The sequence below is a fragment of the Pezoporus flaviventris genome, unplaced genomic scaffold, assembly GCF_033815535.1.
Source record: "Pezoporus flaviventris isolate CSIRO_AGI_PZ_B2104156 unplaced genomic scaffold, CSIRO_AGI_Pfla_v1 ptg000021l, whole genome shotgun sequence".
In the NCBI taxonomy this organism is placed as follows: Eukaryota; Metazoa; Chordata; class Aves; order Psittaciformes; family Psittacidae; genus Pezoporus; species Pezoporus flaviventris.
The window spans coordinates 1281485-1299559 of NW_026892569.1; the positions used below are offsets into that span (position 1 = coordinate 1281485).

The following is an 18075-nucleotide window of genomic DNA, read 5'->3' on the forward strand; positions in this document are numbered from 1 at the left end:
AGACCACTCTCCCTGGTGCAAATTACTAACAGTGATTTCCAAGAGAGTTTGCAGAAGGGCCAGTCCTCACTTCTGAGTGACACGTCCACAATTCGGACTTCCCCTTCCTGTGAATATTGCTAACTAACATCACCAGTCAGCTATAGTGACCTGTTTTGACATCTCAAAGTAGGAGTGTCACAGGTAACGTCTACTTCCTTTTTTTTTTCCCTGTGGAGGTGAAATGAGCAGTAAATGACCATGCTGTGCCAAGAAATTACATTGATGTGTAGTTAAGAAACTATCTTTGGGAACATAGACCTATCTGCATTCACTTCACATAGGTATCTTTCTCAAGAAAGTCAACTGTAACAAGTACTGGACGTTCATCTTGAATAAGCCTAAATACCCTATATGAACACTAGGCACTAGGTACCAGAGTACTGGGCGCAGCGTCTCTGCAATAGGACAGGTCCGTGTGCTTTCCTTAGGCCGTGTTTACCTCAGCACCCCGTTATCTTTAGAGCGGACAGGCCGAGTTCAGAGCCCCTCAAGACAGGGCTGCAAGAGGCGGAACGGCACAGCCCTGCCTCCCTCGCTCCCGCTTCCTCACTCTCCTCACGTACCTCTCGCAGGCACAACCCGAGCTCTCCAAGGAGCTGCGCTGTGGGAGCGGGCCGGGCCCGGCGGGGCACAGCCGCCCACCATGAGGTGAGTCCCGCGGGAGGGAGCGGCTGTAACGATACAGCTCAGGCACAGGAGCTCGGGCGTGCTGCCCCTTTAAGGCGAGGCCTATCACCTGACCGTGGCGTCACGTGGTGCTTCCGCTAACATGGCTGCGCCCGCTGAAGCCCGTGCCTGGTTATCCCGCTGTTGCTTTTTGCTGCTGCTGGGGCTGGCGGCGGCCGCCGGGGAGGCAGGGCCCGGTGGGGACTGCGGGTGCAGCGCCAGCCGGAGCCGCGGTGACGCGCGGGAGAAGGCGGCGCGGCGGTACTCGGCGGTAGTGAGCGGCGGACGGAGCGCTGGGCGCAGGCCGGTGAGCGGTGGGGCGGGGTGCGGTGACTGCGGCCGCGCCCTGAGGCGGGAGCCGGGCGGGCCGTGGGGCAGTGGCCGGGGGGTGTTGGAGGTCCTCGGGCGAGCTTTTGTCCAGAAACTCGTGTGGAAGCCGATCTCTTGGGCCGGGCTTGTGAGGGCAGGGCTGAGGCACCGGGGCTTCGCCTCGCTTTTCCCGCCCTTCGCCTCAGGGAGCCCTGTGCGTCTCCCGCGCCATGTGAGTGCCCCTGAGGATGGGGAGAGACCTGAGCTGGGCTGGCCGTGTGCTGCTGGCCTCCCCCATCACCCCTCAGCGCTCCTCCGTGTGTAAGGAAGGTGACAAACGGATTGCGGGTGTCTTTCTCGGTTGTTTGCTTTGACAGGCCTCCCGCTGCCTCGAGCTGGTTACCACGGGGATACGTGTGCCAGAGTATCCACCTGAGCGGGGTTGTGTTTGCTGTACAGGCTGGTGAGGTGATACCTCTGCTAGTGAGTTCCCATACTTAGTGAATATCAATTCTCTGATGTGTTTACCCCCCTTGCTCCATCTCTTTTTAGGCGTCAATGGAATTGAAGTGCTGATAGGTGATGTGCCATCTCGTGTGTGTTTTTCAGCAAAGCCATCATTTATGTATCCATATCTAGATATCCTTTCAGGTTTGCTTTTAGTGAAAGTCTCTTCAAGTGCTTGTTCCATTCTGCTGCTGTTGGTACTCTTCTGAAAGATACTGTTGTGTGCTCAATGTGCCTTCTTGATGAAGGCAGTGCTTAAAGTGGGTCGATGTGCTATGACAGTGCTTACTGCAACAGGATACCAAAGCTTTTTGTGTTATTGGAGACCAGATGCCTCGCTGTATGAGGTATCTTCAGTTATTAGGAATGGGATTGCTGCTTCATTTCGGGGAAAATGTTAGTAAACTTTGGCAGTCAAAATTATACCAGACTTGGATCTTGTTCTTGTGTGAGATGGCTTGCAAATGGGGTGTTTAGTGCTTGGCAGCTGTGTCAGCTTGGAAAAAGCCTGTGTCATGGAGTCAGTTTGAGAACCTACCAAGTAAAGGGAGGGGTACTCAGCAGTTTTGCTATTGCAGGCTATACTTAAGGTATTTGATTATATATAAAGAGTATGAATTAAATAATTCATATTGCACTTGGGCCCTGTGTTGCTAATATACATTTAATGTAATCATAGAATAGTTAGGGTTGGAAAGGACCTTAATATTGGCATTTTACTGTGGGTCTCACTGTGAAAAAAAAATGTTTGACTCTTGCTTTATAGAAGGCAGCTGGCACCTTCAGTAATATGTAATGAAAAGTAATTGCTCCTGGGTTTAAAGCTATGTCCACAGTGTAACTTGATTATGCTTAGCTAGAAAATGCCTTTACCAAAAGGGAAGTGAGGGAAGAATTGGCTTCTCCTTCAACCACAGATGGGATTAGTTGTTTCCACTGCATTTTTAGAGCTGGGGAGACGGCATTTTAATGGGTCTGCTCTAAATTACAACAATACTTTTAACTAAGTATAATCATAGACAAACGTGATCCCTGTTATTGAAGTTGAGCTTTGAGGACAGTGAACTGCATGTGCTAGTTGAGTAATACAGTGAATTTACAGGCACTTATTCTTGCACACTCCACCTAATACAGCCAATGATGTATCTGTAAGGCACTGCTGTTGGATTTCTGCCTCCATAGTTCAGCTTTGATGTTTCTTGGAGATCAGTCCCTTGGAGTTAGGTACCTGTGTTTTAAAACTGGATGTTACACCTGCTTCATTAACTATACAGGTGTGGTTTGTGGATGTCGATGCAGAAAATCTGTTCTTCATTTAGTGTTGTATTCCATTGCTCTCAGGCTGAGAAGTGCTGTCAGACATCTTCTCAGCCTGTGAGGTGTTATCATAAAGCTGACTGCCAAAGGAGGGCCCTATTTCTAAACATGGGGTGGAGCTGTGAAATGAGCCTTGCGAGGGGGATAATCCCATGGAATCAATATTTGATGTCAGTCGGGCACAACACCGGTGGGTATGCGGAAGTCTCGGCTGTCACTGTATGCAAACAGCAGGTTTCCAAGGAAGCCCATTCCTAGCTGAATAGACACTGGCAATCTGCAGAGATGGTTCAGGTTTTGGACATGAATGCTAGGCTGAAAAGTGAGAGTTAGTTCTTCACATACTTTTAGACAGCAGCTCACAAGTGAGCTCCAAATCTTGCTTTGAAGACTGCTTCAGGGAGTTGTTTTAGCTACAGTGAGTTGGAAAAAGATTGGAAGGAAGTGGTGCAACTTTGCGCCACGTTGTCATTCCCTAAGTCCTAAAAAATGTAAGCAAATTTATCCTGAAGCCCTTTTATGGATTCGGTTAAAGACAATCTGTAACTGCTCAGATTCTTTTTAGTGGAGAAAAATTATGGGGATGCAGCTAGCTTTAAATGTGGGTACTTCAAAGGAAAAAACTATTTGTACCACTTCTTACAAGGCCTGTTGCAAGTTAAGTGTTGCTGGGAGAGACCCAAGCAAAAGAAGACCTCTGTAGTGGAGAAAAAAACAATGACATTGGATATGTTGAATGCTTCAGCTTCTCTAAGTAGGGAAAGGTATTGAATAGCTGATGTGAACTTTTTCTGATCATCTGGTATGCTGGTAATGGTGTAACTACATAAATAACAGTAAACTCCAGAAGCTGTAAAGTAACTGATGATTCTTTTTGTCTTCCTAGTTTGTGAGTTGTTGTGGGCACTCAGATAAACTGTGTTTGTGCAAGCATCTAACTTTATGAAGGGGATCTTGTAAAGTAAGAGAAAAAATTCAACTCTAGAAGAATCAAGGTCCTATAATCTAGGTTGTGCTGAAAAATGGCTGTATGAAGAAATTCCAGAGTTGACCTTCTGTGACCCTGCCTTGTCATCTAAATAATGTTACATGAGTTCACATTTTTACAACCTTACCTCTGCATTCTGGCTATGTTTAATATGCACATTGCATAGGGTGTTATTCCACTGTGTTTGAACTGTCATATATCTAAAACTCAGTCTTCTTGCTCTGTCAGAACTTAAACTAAATTTCTGGAGCAGTGTTGGAAGTGTGCTAGTCTGGAAACTTATCAGTGAATGTTTCTGTTATTAGACTTGAATTTCCTGCATACCAAACAATAGGATTTTGCAATAAACCCCCACTGTCTCCTAGAATGGGCTTTGTTCATTTTAAGTTCTGTCAGTGTTCCAGCTGCTTGAATTCCTTGTAAGAGTAGTGTGTGATCACAGATCACTGCCAGGGTGTGTTCAGGTGCCATGTGATTTCATCAGTGCTCGATGGCTTTCTTGGGACTCACCCACTCACAAACCTCTTGCCAGAGGTGTGAGGTGGCCGAATTCAGTGTGAGTTAGGGGATGAGGGTAGCTCAGGAATCCTGAACAGAAAGGAGAGGGAGTTCTCTTCTCCAGTTCTTTGACCTGTTGGTGATGAGTTGGGTGACTTCTTGGCAAGCCAGCTCTTGTGCAGTCAGCCCTTGAAATATCACCTGCCATTCAGGAAGATTTTACAAAGGCTGAGCTGTCATTCCTTATTCCAGCACAAGCTTCTGAGCAGGGATCATGGATGCTCTTGATTTTTGGGTGAGGAGCGTGTTTCTCTGTTTGTGGTCTCTTGTCTTCCTGGAAAGAGCCTACTAAAACTGAAGGAAAATGTGTTCTGTTTCTCTGGAAACTGGCTGAGGCCTTAGAGGGAAAAACATCACTGAAATAGTTAAAATATTATCCTGTTATTTGTCCTTTACTTCTGAATCTTGAGGCTCTTGCCCAAGGCCGGTCCCCCAGAGGAGGGGGACATAATTGACTTGAAAGTTTGCCTCATTTCTGGCACACTGAGCTGCAGGTGCTCTGTCTGCCTGCCAGTTAGCAGCATGGTTGGTAATAAAATGCTGCAAGTGCCTGTCGTTAAATGAAAATCCATTTGTAGTTGGTACGCAGACAAGCACATGCTTGTCCGCAGAAGAGCACTTCACAGTTTTGCAATCTCCAGATTATTCATGGGTGCATCGAGCCTTCCTAGGAATAGAGTGAAATACCAAAGTGCTTCATCTGAAAATGAACAGAAAGGACTCTGAATTATTTCTTGGCTCTTAGGTACAGCAAGAGAACATGTTTCTCCTCTAATATTAGAGCACAAGCATCACCCTCAGTGAAAGTTCTTAATTACCCAGACATTCATGCAAATGGGGGTTTTATTCTCAGTTTAAGTTCTGCTTGCTATTTCTTCCAAACAGGAGGTGTTCAAGATGACAGTTGCCATTTTGCTGTGCTAGTTTTGTCAGTGAAATGCTGCTCGAAGCAAAAGCACCTACAAAGATGAGGTGAAGGATGAGTAAGACTGGTACAAGGCTTTTCAGTCTTTTATTTTCATCATCTTTTGGGTGGTGTTTTCTCTGCAGATGGTTGCTGTTCCAGGAGGAGTGTTTACAATGGGCACTGATGAGCCTGCAATACAGCAAGATGGAGAGTGGCCTGCTAGAAGAGTCCACATTAACAGTTTCTACATGGATCAGTACGAGGTCAGCAATGAGGAATTTGAGAGATTTGTGAATTCTACTGGGTACGTTACTGAGGTAAGGCAGAAGGGTGTACAGTCTCTTATCATCTTTCTTTGTGTTAGCAAAATCCCCATGAAACACTTAGGCTTTTCTGCTTTGAAGGCTGTCACAATACTTGCTTGGGATTTGCATGCTAGAATATTTCTGATATAAGTCAAGGAGAAATGAAATTGTCTTGCCTTGCTGCCCAGGGGTCTGAAAAACCATTTAGATGCATGCTGTTACATGTAGTAAGGGTCTTGATAGCTGAACTAATATCTTCCCTGCAGCATGACTGAGGCAGCCTGGGTGAAGCTAACAGATGGCTCAAGATGTCTATGCAGGATTTTTTGGGTTGGTTTGTTTGGCTGGGTTTTTTTGACCTTTGGGTCCTAGGACATCTTTGCCCCAGTGCAACTGTGTTAGATATCCTAATATCTAATACCCTGGCTATATTATATCTTCCTTATTTTAGAGGAAGAAGGAAGAAGGGTTTTAAAAACTGATGATAGCTGAGACCTCTGCAAGCTAGCTCAGTGCAGCTACTTGCTAATGAGCTGAGCAATAGAAAGCCCTGCTGTCTGAAGAAGATATAATAGCATGTATAATAATAGTTTTGTGCCTGTTGCTGGGAACAATGGACTAAGAAAGAATATGTTAAGGTTTTTCCAAGAAAGAAGCTACCTGTGCCTGAGGCTCTGATCTTTCTTGACAGTTGACTGTTCCTACGCAACTCTTATGAAACTGTGACAGGCCTTTTAGGCAAATAAAAGCCTTGGTAATGATCAGGTCTCTAAGGAAGCACTTTGCAGAATTTGCTTGATAAACTGGTTCTCATTTGGAAGACAGGATCCTTCTGGTTGGATGAAGGGCTTTTATCCACAGTTTTTAATTCTTACCTCAATAATTCTGGAAAATAAAGTTGCTTAACAGTTTCGAGCTTGAACAGGGCTTACTTGCTGTGAACAGCTTCAGGCATGAGCACACGTGCAGTGATACTGAAACATGCTGCTGCGTCAGATGGAGTTTGTTTCAGACCATGATCGTGGCTCAACTTGGGTAGTTGAATGCTCCACTTGGACCGTCTCCCTTCCCACCTTGCATGGGTACCCCTTTTCCACTGGATTTGGAAAAATAAGCTCAGAGTAAGCAGCACTGATTCTGCAATGTTTTTCTGTGGGGATGCAGCTGAGCAGGCTTCTGTGTAGTTAGATAATGCCCACATTACTTTGGGTAAATAGTGCCAACCTACTTGGCTTTCATTTATTAACTGAACTCCAGTGGCAGATGAAACCTGAATAAAGAAATCCCCAGGTGTACTGCCTTTCGTTGAACAAAAGTGTTTGTTAAAAAACTTAAACCAAACAAACAAAAACCCCCACAAAACAACAAGCAAATGAATCAAAGAAAGCCCCTGATTCTGTCAGACTCAAATCTGGGCTTCTTTAGGTGATTCCTGTTTGTTTCTGGGTTTTTCAGATGGGGCAGGAGAAGTGGGGGGGGGAAGGTTGTTTGGTGGTTTTTTTGATTCTTTGATGAATTGGTTTCTGTCTCTGTCTGGGTGTCTCAGATTGGGCAAAAGAGGTAAGTGAAGTCTTTATTTCTTCACTTTCCCTTCTGAAACTGAAAATACAAAGATTAGAGTTATATGTTAAAACTTCTTGCAGTTTGGGTGGTTAATGGGATCCTTCTTTGAAGCCACGCTTCTTGAAGAGTTCTGAGTGTGCAGAAGCAGCTTGTGATGATCATTCTCAGTCTTTGAATACCTTAATATAATAAAGTTCAGAAGGGCAAATGTGTTGAATTATGATAACGTGTTTTAACTTCCGTGGTATATCAATTCACTTAATTTATCAAGGGACACACACACACCTTATATTGCTATTATGTACTGTGATCTGTTGAAATTATTTGAATTTTTTTTCTTTTGGCTTTTTATAATGCTAGATGAAATGATACATGGTGTTAGTGATGGTGAAGGAGCAGTAAGTGACAAGGCTTAAGCCTGGTATTTTAGTTTTCCTGAAGGAAAAATGAAAAATGCCCTTGAGTGTTAGGTTATTGACTGTAGCATTTTAAAGCAGTTGAGGCAACTAGAACTGCATTTTTAATTAATAAAAGTAAAAACAATCACAGAAGCTCTGTGAGCTGCCATCTGTCCAGTGGCTGCTGAAGAACAATGACATCCAGAGATAAAATGCCTTCTCTTTTCTGTTTCAAAATAGCTTCCCTGAAAGAGAGCTCTAAACTTCTATTAGAATTTTCTTATCCTTGGTAAAAGAATGCTGTAAATGTGAGTGGCATTTTAAGAATAACATTCCCTTGATAGTATGGTTGAATCCTGCGTTCTTTCTACAGGCAGAGAAATTCGGCGATTCCTTTGTGTTTGAGGGAATGCTGAGTGAAGAAGTGAAGGCTGACATCCACCAAGCAGTGAGTAACGCAGCAGGGTAAAACTTACTTGCCAATCACTGGGGTACATGTGTTAGCTATTATGGCAGTAGTATCTGCCATAATTTTGTGATGCTCCCAAAGCCATGTACAAAGATGGGGTTTAAGGAGGAGTATTTGGCGTAGAATAACAAGACTCCTGCAGATGTGGGAGATGTACAGTCTATTCTCTGCCCTTTATTCATTTTTCTTCATTGTAAAAAAAACAAATAAAAAAAAACCTTCTCATTAGCCAAAGGTTAGTATCAGCCCCTTCTTGTTTCTTTCTTGCTTCCTAAATGAGAGGTATTTAGGACTGTAGTAAATGGTGCAGGTACAAGACTGTTTATTTGTATTACATGTGAGACAGGGATGCTTCAGAAACTCAGCTGTCAGTAGTGGCTCTACTGAGTCATGTGCTATGTAGGTGAAGAACACGAGTGCTTCTGGCTCCCAAAAGCACATGTACATGTGGCTGGCATGCTCTGCCAGTACAGTCCAAAGAAAGTGGGTAAATCCCAGATCCTACCGATTTAAGAAAATGAGGATAATCCGGGTACCTGATATGACAGCAGTGCTTGCATGAGTGCGTTTTCTAGGTTAACTCAAAGCAAATGTTCCAAAGAAGAGCCATTTCTATGGCAGACCTGAGTCTATAGGGCTCCTAATTATATTATGACTGGCTTAAGTTTACTGTTTTTCCTCCTTCTTTGTAGAATATCCTGTATACCTTGCTGCTTTTTCAGTTCCCTTAGTCTTGCTAGGGCAACACGGTGATGCCCCCCCCACGGCAGGGGCAGTGCTGATTAAACTGGAGCTGATCTAATTTTCCTCTTGAGTGGAAGTGAATATTGGTTAAAATAAATAAAATGACAGCTTCCCTGCCCCTCCCCTTCTGTGCTGAGCTTTCTTAGGCATCATTTCCCTTTTCCTTAATCTTAGTGGGTCACTTAACCTTTACAGCTCCAGGTAATAAGCAGATTATGTCTTATCATCTCCTGGATAAGTTTATCTGCTTTGAGCAGAAGTTTGGACAAGATGACCTCTTGAGGTTCCTACTCATCAGAGTTATCCTCAGGTCAGGTGAACACAGTACATTTCCAGAACTCCTGTCCCATGCCTTTGAAAAGGCCTTAGAAATTAGGTATTCTGATATTCATAGTGTGGCAATTTTGGGGGAGTGTATAGCTTCAAGTTGCATTTACTCTATGTAGGAATTTATTTGTTTTTTTTTTGTTAATTGTCTTTTGGATCAGCAAAGTTAACTTGGCTCATTCTGCAACTGCTTGAATCATCACAGGGAATCAGGATGTACACAAGGTAGGAATAAGGTAACAGGACTGAAACTGCATCAGTTGGCAATAGTTCAGGTAGACAGAAGTAAGCATCAAGTGAAACTGCACCTATATAGGAAGGCAAGTTTTTGTTGCCACTTCTTGCACGTTTTGATGCTATGTAAGCAAAGAGAGGTGGGACAGTTTGAGATGAAATTGTTTCATTTAATTAGTAGCAGAGTTTTACTTAGGCATGCCATTTGATCCAAGGTGCAACTTCTAAGGTTTAGAGGATTATTATTTGTTATGACAAACAACTGGGAATAGCTGGGACTTTAGTGTTTAATCATTTATTTTTCTTCAAAAGAGTTTATCAAAGAAAATTTTCTTCCATGTGCATGGTGCAGTAACTTGCAGTAGTGAATACTCCTTGTTCTACATAAATGAAGGGAAATCTGCAGAGTTTGATTTTTATCTTCAAAGGGCAGACAGTTGGAGGTTTTGGGAAGCCTGATGTGAATGCGTGCTGTGAATGACTGGCAAAAACTGTTTGGTTTTGCTCCCTGCTGCAAGGAAACAAAGATTGCAAGAAACTAACATTTGTGTACTATGAGATAGAAGAAGATGACTAAATCGGACTTCCCAGATACTGGCATAAATGATGCTGAAGGTAGAATAAATCCAGAGGGGCTCATCCCATCTTCACAACAGTCGGTATTAGAGAAATTCTTTTTCCTGCCTTACTTCTGGGATGCAGGAATCTGTAAGTCAGGCTCCCTGTTTTAAAACAAAAAAACCCTAAGAATGCTGGTGGAAGCTCAGCCTTGGCTATTTGTATAAACACATACAGAGTGTTGGGAGCCACTTTCCTGGGTGTGTCAGCCAAATTTTTAAGTGTTGGCTCTGATGCTAACAGAACAAGCATTATGCCAGGGAGCTGGACTGGAGCCCAAACTGGTCTTTTTGGCTGGTTCTTTATGAAGGCTTTCTGTATTTGTTAAAAGTAAACTTCAGGAGTCTGTCCTTTTGCCATGTTTTCAGTATTTATTATTAAATCATTTTGTGAGTCGCTTGCATGCAGAGCGTTGATAAATAGACACAGAGAGACTGTACTAATTATTTTGGTAAAGTGATCTGGAGAATAGTGACTGCCTGCCTTGTAGCTTGGCACTTCTTAACATTATGCTGGTGCTGTGGACAAACTTATGTTCTAAAGCATGGTAATATTGTGAGGAAGTGAAAAAGAAACCAGACACAGCTTTTTTTTCCTCCTGTCTGCCTGCCTCCTCACCAGCTACATACCATGAAATCCAACTTTTAGCAAGAAACTTCTGTCTGCAAGGAGAAAGCGTCAGAAGGTAGCTCAGTGATAGGACTGGAAAGAAACTGTTATGTCTGAAGAGACAGCTTAGAATTTCATCTCTGTATGCTTCTGCCTCTCAAAACTATGTTGTTTTGCTGCTGTAGTATGCATTTGCTGTGAAAGGTGAGAGTGCTGCAAGGACCTTAGTTGTTTTGGGGGTCTTTGGGTTTTGTGACAGTACAATTTGTACACTAGAACAAGCACACATCTTTCAGCTGCAGGGAAGGGAAGCATCAGCCGTGGGGATGTGGTGGTAGATGTAGTCAGATGCTTCTCAGATAGCCCAGTTCTCCATAGGCCATGCTTATGTTGGCTAACTGAAACTGAAAATGCATTAGCAGCTTCCTATGGATCAAGATTTCAAGAAACAAGTTTCTACTGATGATTTGCAAGAAACTTCTTATTGCAGATGAATCCCAACTGTGGGGCAGGGTTCTGCAAAAGCAAATTCTTCCTATGGATATTCAAGCTTGAATGAAACACTGAAAGATAAAAGCTCTTGTTACATTGCCCAGAATGGTCAAGCTCTACTAAAAAGAAAAATCAAATACTTTAAGAAAAGTGAGCAGATTTTTAAACCTTGGCCTCTGCAGGGTGACTGTTCAACTGTAATCAGAAAACATGTACGTTGCGTGAAGTTGGTTTGCATCAGCAGACTATAATGATCAGCCAGAGAAAAGATGAAAGCTTTTTTCTCAATGTATACCTTAGTCAACTAATACTTTAGCTTGTGGTATGAACCTTCTTGAATCATAACTATCACCAGGAAAAGCAGAAATAAGATATAACCATTGGTGTGTTACTGGTACTGAAAATCTTTCCACCAGATTGATGGGGAAAAGAACTGTACTTTTACATTGCCTTAGTGGCTCAGATATGTTTTGATACGGCTTTTCTCCAGCTGAAGCACAAGGGTGCTAAGCACAAATGTGATAATATAGGCAGATCTACAGGATTCTGTATTTTAGAAGTAGTATTTCACACACAATGAAAGAACTGGGGAGAGGTGGAAATGAAGATACTGAACTAAGTGGTATATAACGGCTCCTATAAATAACGTAGTGCTTCCTTCTGTTGGGGAATATCCAGGGGTTTTGCTCTATTTGCTCAACTTGGCTTCTTCAGTTCTTAAACCAGACAAATTTATCATAGGCCTTCAAAGGAGCAGACAGCTAAATTAGAACAGAGGTGGGGCTGGTGAGAGCTAATGCAGGAGCAAACCAGCTTAGCACGTAGAATAATTGTTGGAGCTTTGGGTGTGCGTTTCCTGGAGGTGAGCTAGTCTCCTAGATAGCCACTGCTAAAGAAATGTAGGTTGGACCTAACCTTCCTCTGGAAGGGAAGTAGTAAAAAGGGGTGTAGCAGCCAATAATTGAATTGTTCTAGATTTCTGGGAACTTGAGTTTTAGTATTGGCCTCTAGGTCTGAAGTGGTAGCGTGGCAGAGAGCGAAAAGTTAGCTCTGTGATAGATGAGGGTGTTGCTGATGGAATTGGTGAGGACTTCTGCAAAAAAAAAAAGGATTTTCTAGGGCAAGGGTGGAAGGTCCTTTGAAAGCAAAATATTTTGTGTGGGCTTAACCAGTTTTGATAGCTTCACATATTAAAATCAGTTCTCAGACTTGCAGGTTAAAGGCAACTCCTAATTACTGCATTTATTACAGCTATTGAGTTATGGCCTTTCCTGGATATTTGGCCTTTGGTTTAGATGTCATAGGTAAAACACAGCCTAGAATTTCCAATAGCTTGGCACTTGGAGATTATTTTTTTTCTTTCCTTCTCTTTTGAGAGAATTTGGGGAAATGGAAAAAGCTCAAACGTTTTTGTTATTCTTATTTTATGATGCAACTCTTTTCCTGCTCTTTTTTCTCCCTGAGTTAAGAGGTAAGTAGAGTGGGGGGAAATGCATGCTCAGTGCTGCTATTCCATGGCATTGTAAAATGCCACTTATATCGGGTTTTAATGTATCCTAGAGCAAAAAGCATGCAGATTGTGTCTGTGAAATGAGAAGGTACTGAGATATGCTCTCCAGGGAGGGGATTCACGAGCTCTTGCACATAATGGCAGGAGTTTCACTTGCTGCGCAGCTACCATGAAAAAGGTAAACAGGACAGCACTTACCAGGGTTGGAGTACAGCATCAGACAGATTTGCTCACTGGCAGATAGTGGGAACATTTTTTATTCTTGGCTTGTGGAAGATAGCAAAATTAATTTTTGCTCCTAGGCCAGATACATTCTGCAGTGAAGAGCATGAGAGCATACAAATCTGTGTACTTCAATTGCCTTTAGGGGTGTTGCATTTTTGGTCTAAGAATGCAATGAAATTGGTTCACTGACAGGCCTGAGCAAATACTGTTAAGGAGCTCTGGTCAATCTAGAACTACTGGATGCTGCTTTCTTCCCTGTTTACATGGAAACCTCTTGAGCTGTGTATTTTGCCTATTTTTAGCAGTGTATCTACCCTGTCACTTGAAGGGCATAGTCCTATTCTAAAAACAATGAAAACATTAAGCATCTCAAATGACTATTTCAAATAAACAAACAGCAATGTTTGCAGAGGTTACTGTGGAGGATGAACTTCTAGTAGCATGCAGTAATAACTTGCTTATCTGTGGCTTGGGGTGGCAGGTAGGTTATTGTATAATTTGTCTGATAGTGTTAAAATGTCAATGTATATAGGATGCATAAGCAGAAGTTGATAAATGCTACAGCCTTAAGGGTAAATTTTATCTATACTACACTTGGCTTTTGCTATTTCAGATGCTTTTTAGAGAGGAAACTGAAATCAAAGGAGGAGATGGGTGAACCTATTTCTTGCAGACCCCCGTGGTTCAGATATCACCTGTAAGGAGTTGGGAAGATGGAGCTATTGAACTGTTAATCTCTGTCTTATGCTGTACTCCCACTCTCACTACTGGGATAAAGAATGATATGCATGAGGGATCTGTCACTGGGAATTACAAGTAATACTAGTCTATATTTATCAGCATAAACTACAGCTTTAAAGCAGGGCATTGCTTGTGCCTCAGGCTGTAGATATATCTATGCATGCCTTGTTTTCTTACACCTTACATTCATGTGGTTATTGGAAAAAATTACTAACTTGAGTGTAGTTGGCTGAAAAATAAACTTCCAGAGATGGAACTCGCCAGGAATGTTAGTTCCTCAAAAGAAGCTTCCAGAACTTGCACTTAATGAATCTTACCGGAATCTATTTGGTTATTTTTCTTGGAGGTTTGACGTGGCTGTGAAGCATTACAGTGTTTGAATGAGATTCAGTGGCATTTCCTTATGCAAAGAGAAAAGGTTCTTTGTAAAAAGTGAAGTACTAGTTTCTAATTAAGTCTGAAATCTTTTCTCTGACTGATGACTTTAGAATATATTTATTCTATGAGGCTGCTGCCTTTAGTTTTTTGCAGTACTGCAATTTCAAACTACTTTAAGATATTTGGACTTAAGGCAAATAGTATCAACATCAAACAAAATCCCTGATTGCTTTCATTTCTGAGCTAATGAGAGAAGCTAGAAACTTTAGAAAATAATAGTGAAAACAGTCTTCTGTAATTGGAGCTTTTGGGAAGCTGGGGCTTTTAATTGACATAATAAAGAGCATGGGACTTTCAGTAGCTTTGCAGAAGCTGGCAACATCAACTATTAGTAAAAAAATACTCAACTGTCTACTTGTAAGCTGTTTCAGTGTTCTTGGTTAGTGATGAAGGGGAGAATTTGACAATTGTGTTTCAGCTTAGTTTATGTACATAGTTACAGAAGGTTTGCTGTCTGCAGAGTGTCTTCAAATACAGATATGAATTATAGCTGCATGTGCAGATGATGTCTCCCTTAACACAGCTGCTACGATAACCTTGTTAGCTGGCTAGGAGAGATCTAGTCTTTGTCTTGAGCCTTGAAGCGGTACTGATTTCTACACTACATTGCAGTATCTCCCTGACTCAGTTACAGCTGTTTCAACTGAAACACAAGCCTATTGCTATGGAGATGATGATTGGCACAGAAATAGGTCATGTTCGGGCATTTTTCAGTGCACTGGTCTAAAGGAGAAGCAGAGCTGCAGACAGGTGAAGGTGAATGGGGAGCATGCATCTCCTGGAGGGAGTTTCCTTGCATTTGGAAAAAATCAAGTGGGACCACTACATGGCTCTGGCTTGTGTCAAACTGCCCCTTGTGGTGTGATGTTCTGAATCTGCAAAGCTGACTCAGAGTCTGGGGCTAAGCTTTGTCTCTGCCCTCTGCTGGTTTCCCTCTCTGACCTAGAGCAGGACTTCACAGACGTGATGACAGCAGCCAGCCAAAATCTGCACGGGAAAGTGTCAGCTCAAAGCTGGGCTGTGCTAGTGCAGCAGCTGCTGCTTCTGATGGCTGGGTCACAATCCCAGGGCTGTACTGATCTGTTTGTATCCATAGTCTGCGTCTACAGGCAGGTGGAGGTTGATGTTGCCCCATTACTGGCAGAGTGGGCTCCCATGCTGCAGAGGGAAGGAGATGATGTCGTGACGCCTGGGAGCCACATGTGGAAGGTGGGAGAAAGATCTCTGCCCTGAATCTTAGCGAGGGAAGGACGTTCTTGAGGTTTGTTGGGAAGGCACAAAGCTACTTAAAAAAATAGGTGTAAAATTACTTGTGAACAGGACCGCTGCTAATGTGATTTCATTGTGGTTTCGGAGGGGAACATGACAGCTGTTGCACAGTCGTCGTTTCTATTTCTTAAACTCCCTACCCTACTAAAAGTGTTCTCTTTTCTGTCTGCCTCTTCAGTAGTTCATTAATCATCTGCTGAGGGTTTAGGATATGGCTTAGGGGAGGAAAATTTGACAGAGATTGATGTGAATCTGCCTTACATGAATATAAAATAAAACCCCATCCAAAAATTACATTCTTTACTGAGTAACTATTATTTCTCACGTGCTACCAGTGCTGGCAGTGAGTGTGCCCAGACCACTGCCTGTATTTCCCAGAGATAATGCTTTGTAACTTCCCTGCTTCCAGCTGATGTGCACATGCCTTTTGCAGCCAAGAGGATGCTTTTGCATGTACGGTGCTTAACACAACCGGATTCAAACAAGTGGCAACCTATTAAATCAGCTTCTGAAACTGAAGTGTGCGTATGTTTCTTTAAGAACCCACCAGAACCAGTTTTTTCCAGGCTACTTTGCACTTGGAAAATCTCTTTTCAGACAGTTGATTCCTACATTGCTAAAGTTCTTACTCTGCGGTAACTTTTGCTTCTTCCAGATGTTCATCTTCACCAAGTGTATACAAGCCTTATTATAGTAAAATAGCATTATAATGATCTAGCACATAAAACCCCCCATGTTTAGTGCTAGATATCTGGCTGACAGCATGAATTCCTCATCATCTTATAGGCCTAACTTATGGTTAAGATCTACAGCTTTGTTATTTCAAGTGACTTCCTGTATGCTAGAAATGGAATTAGAGCCAGGTTTAGCTGCTCAGTTGAGTTTATTTTGGTAGTTTTTCTAATACGTAAATGTGATTTGAATTTGAAATTTGGACTTAAAGTGTTTTGGTTTTGTTTTTTTCCTAACATAGCCAATGCCATGTTAGGTGCAAGACTAATACAGATGTTTTCATGGCTATTGGCTGCGGTTTTGGATGTGTTTTTAAGGGTGTTTCGCTATTGCTTTTGTAGTACCAGTAATGGTGTAATGCTGGCAATGAAAGCGACTTTCTTGATGTTCCCCCCTTTCATTTGTTCTAGGTATGTTTAGTAAAGAATTTTCTTCAAGATAATTTTGAAGTAGCTTAAAAATCTTGAAATCACAAGTTAATGGAGCAATTAAAGTTAGGATTTCCTAAACTACTTTGAAAAGAAAATTGAGTACTTAAAACTTTGAATTTTATGCAATCTGATAGTGGGAGTATAGGTTTTAGCGCTGCAAATTGCTTCATTTGAGCGGAAAACTTGTAGGTTGGAATTAACTGTTAGTGTATCTTCCCACTGTTATCATACAGCGTTCTCTTCTTCTTAAAGTGCTACAAGTCTGTGGTAAGCAGAACAGGGAGTCCTTAAAGTTTAATCCTGGAGCAGAGAGCTGGATAATCCAAATTTTCAGCTGGATCAGACCAAAACAAGCATTGAGCTTCTCTGCCTCTGAATTGTGCTTTGCTCCTGTATATCGAGGCAGTTGTATAACGTTATCAGGGCAGTTACGTTTAACCAGTTCTGTTTCAAGTGTGAGCCTATGCTGTGAAGAGTTAATCTAAATGAAGGAGATACTGTCCTCTAATTCAGTATCTCTTCAAGATCTACTCGGCAGCATGTGCTGCTATTTTTGCAATACGAATCTGTTGCCAGTCTGCAGAACACATGTTTTGGAGTGAAGCATGAGAACACTAAGCATTTTGAAAGTAACTAAGCTCATTAGCAGCAAGGGAGGGCTTTGCTGTATTAGTTGTGATGTTGTAATATCCCTGTCTAATTAGTTCTACTAATTAGATTTAGAGCAATTAAAAGCTTTAAAGACTTCTGAGAAGTTGTTTGAAAGGACTGAATTTCAGGTAGATGACTTTCTCTTTTGGAGGGAGCATCTTGGTGTCTGCTTGCTGCTGTCAGTGCCTGACTTAGATAAGTTTTCAATTAATTATTGAAGGCTGCACGTAGTCTGTCATTGTTATCCTTGTCCTAGTACTACATGTGTAACTGCTCTGAAGATCTGGGTGTTCTGCAAGGACTGGCAGCCGTTTGGTGTTCAGTTCAGCAGAGCCAAAAACAGAAGGCGTGCACACGTAGTGCTCTTATGCGGAGAGACTATATTTTTCTCAGTTTAAAATAAACCGTTCTGATTGAAAGCATCTGCTTTTTCTTTTGCATAACAAAAGTGTTTTCCAAAATTAAAGTCTTCTGAAGTGTAAGTCTTTGCAGTCTCCTGCAGAGAATTTCTTTTTATCCAAACCCCAGTGGTTTAATTTACAAAAACGTGTTGTGCTTGGAAACTATTGGGATGAAATCTTACTTGGGATCTTTGAGATGCATGGAGAGCATTTAGCAGATGGTACCAAGGCTCTTTTATTTTTCCTTAAATAGCTGTAATATTCTAACTTTTGATTTCTGTCCTATCTTGACTATAGATTAAAGGTTAAAGCTCAAAACAGACAAGGAATTGGTTAAATGAGACTAGTTTTAGACCTAATGACTGTAGTATCTGTTTAGCGGCTTGGTCATTCTGAAGCTTTAGTGCTATGAGAGTTGAGCAGAGTGTCTCTCTGCATGAAGAGTCCATCTTTGGGTTTGGATCCTAGGAGCAGAGCTGTAGTTTCTAGTAAAAAGATCAAATACTTCTCATGCTTTTTTGAGAAGGGTAGGGGCTCTGCTAGTTTATTCTCGTACTGAAACATTCAAATGAAGGATCTGATGTGTTTGGACCAGATTTTTTCTTAACAATTTATGTCATAGAT

At 42.1% G+C, this 18075-nt stretch overlaps 1 protein-coding gene across 1 annotated transcript in view; it reads left to right on the forward strand.

The window, feature by feature from the left end:
- The first annotated feature begins 808 nt into the window (after window positions 1-808).
- The window catches only part of SUMF1 (sulfatase modifying factor 1), a 35989-nt gene continuing 18722 nt past the window's right edge, over window positions 809-18075 (forward strand). Inside the window, exons 1-3 of the mRNA XM_061455695.1 lie at window positions 809-1015; window positions 5438-5611; window positions 7934-8008. Coding sequence (XP_061311679.1) covers window positions 812-1015; window positions 5438-5611; window positions 7934-8008 — 453 coding nt within the window. The 5' untranslated portion in view covers window positions 809-811. The remainder of the gene's footprint in view (window positions 1016-5437; window positions 5612-7933; window positions 8009-18075) is intronic.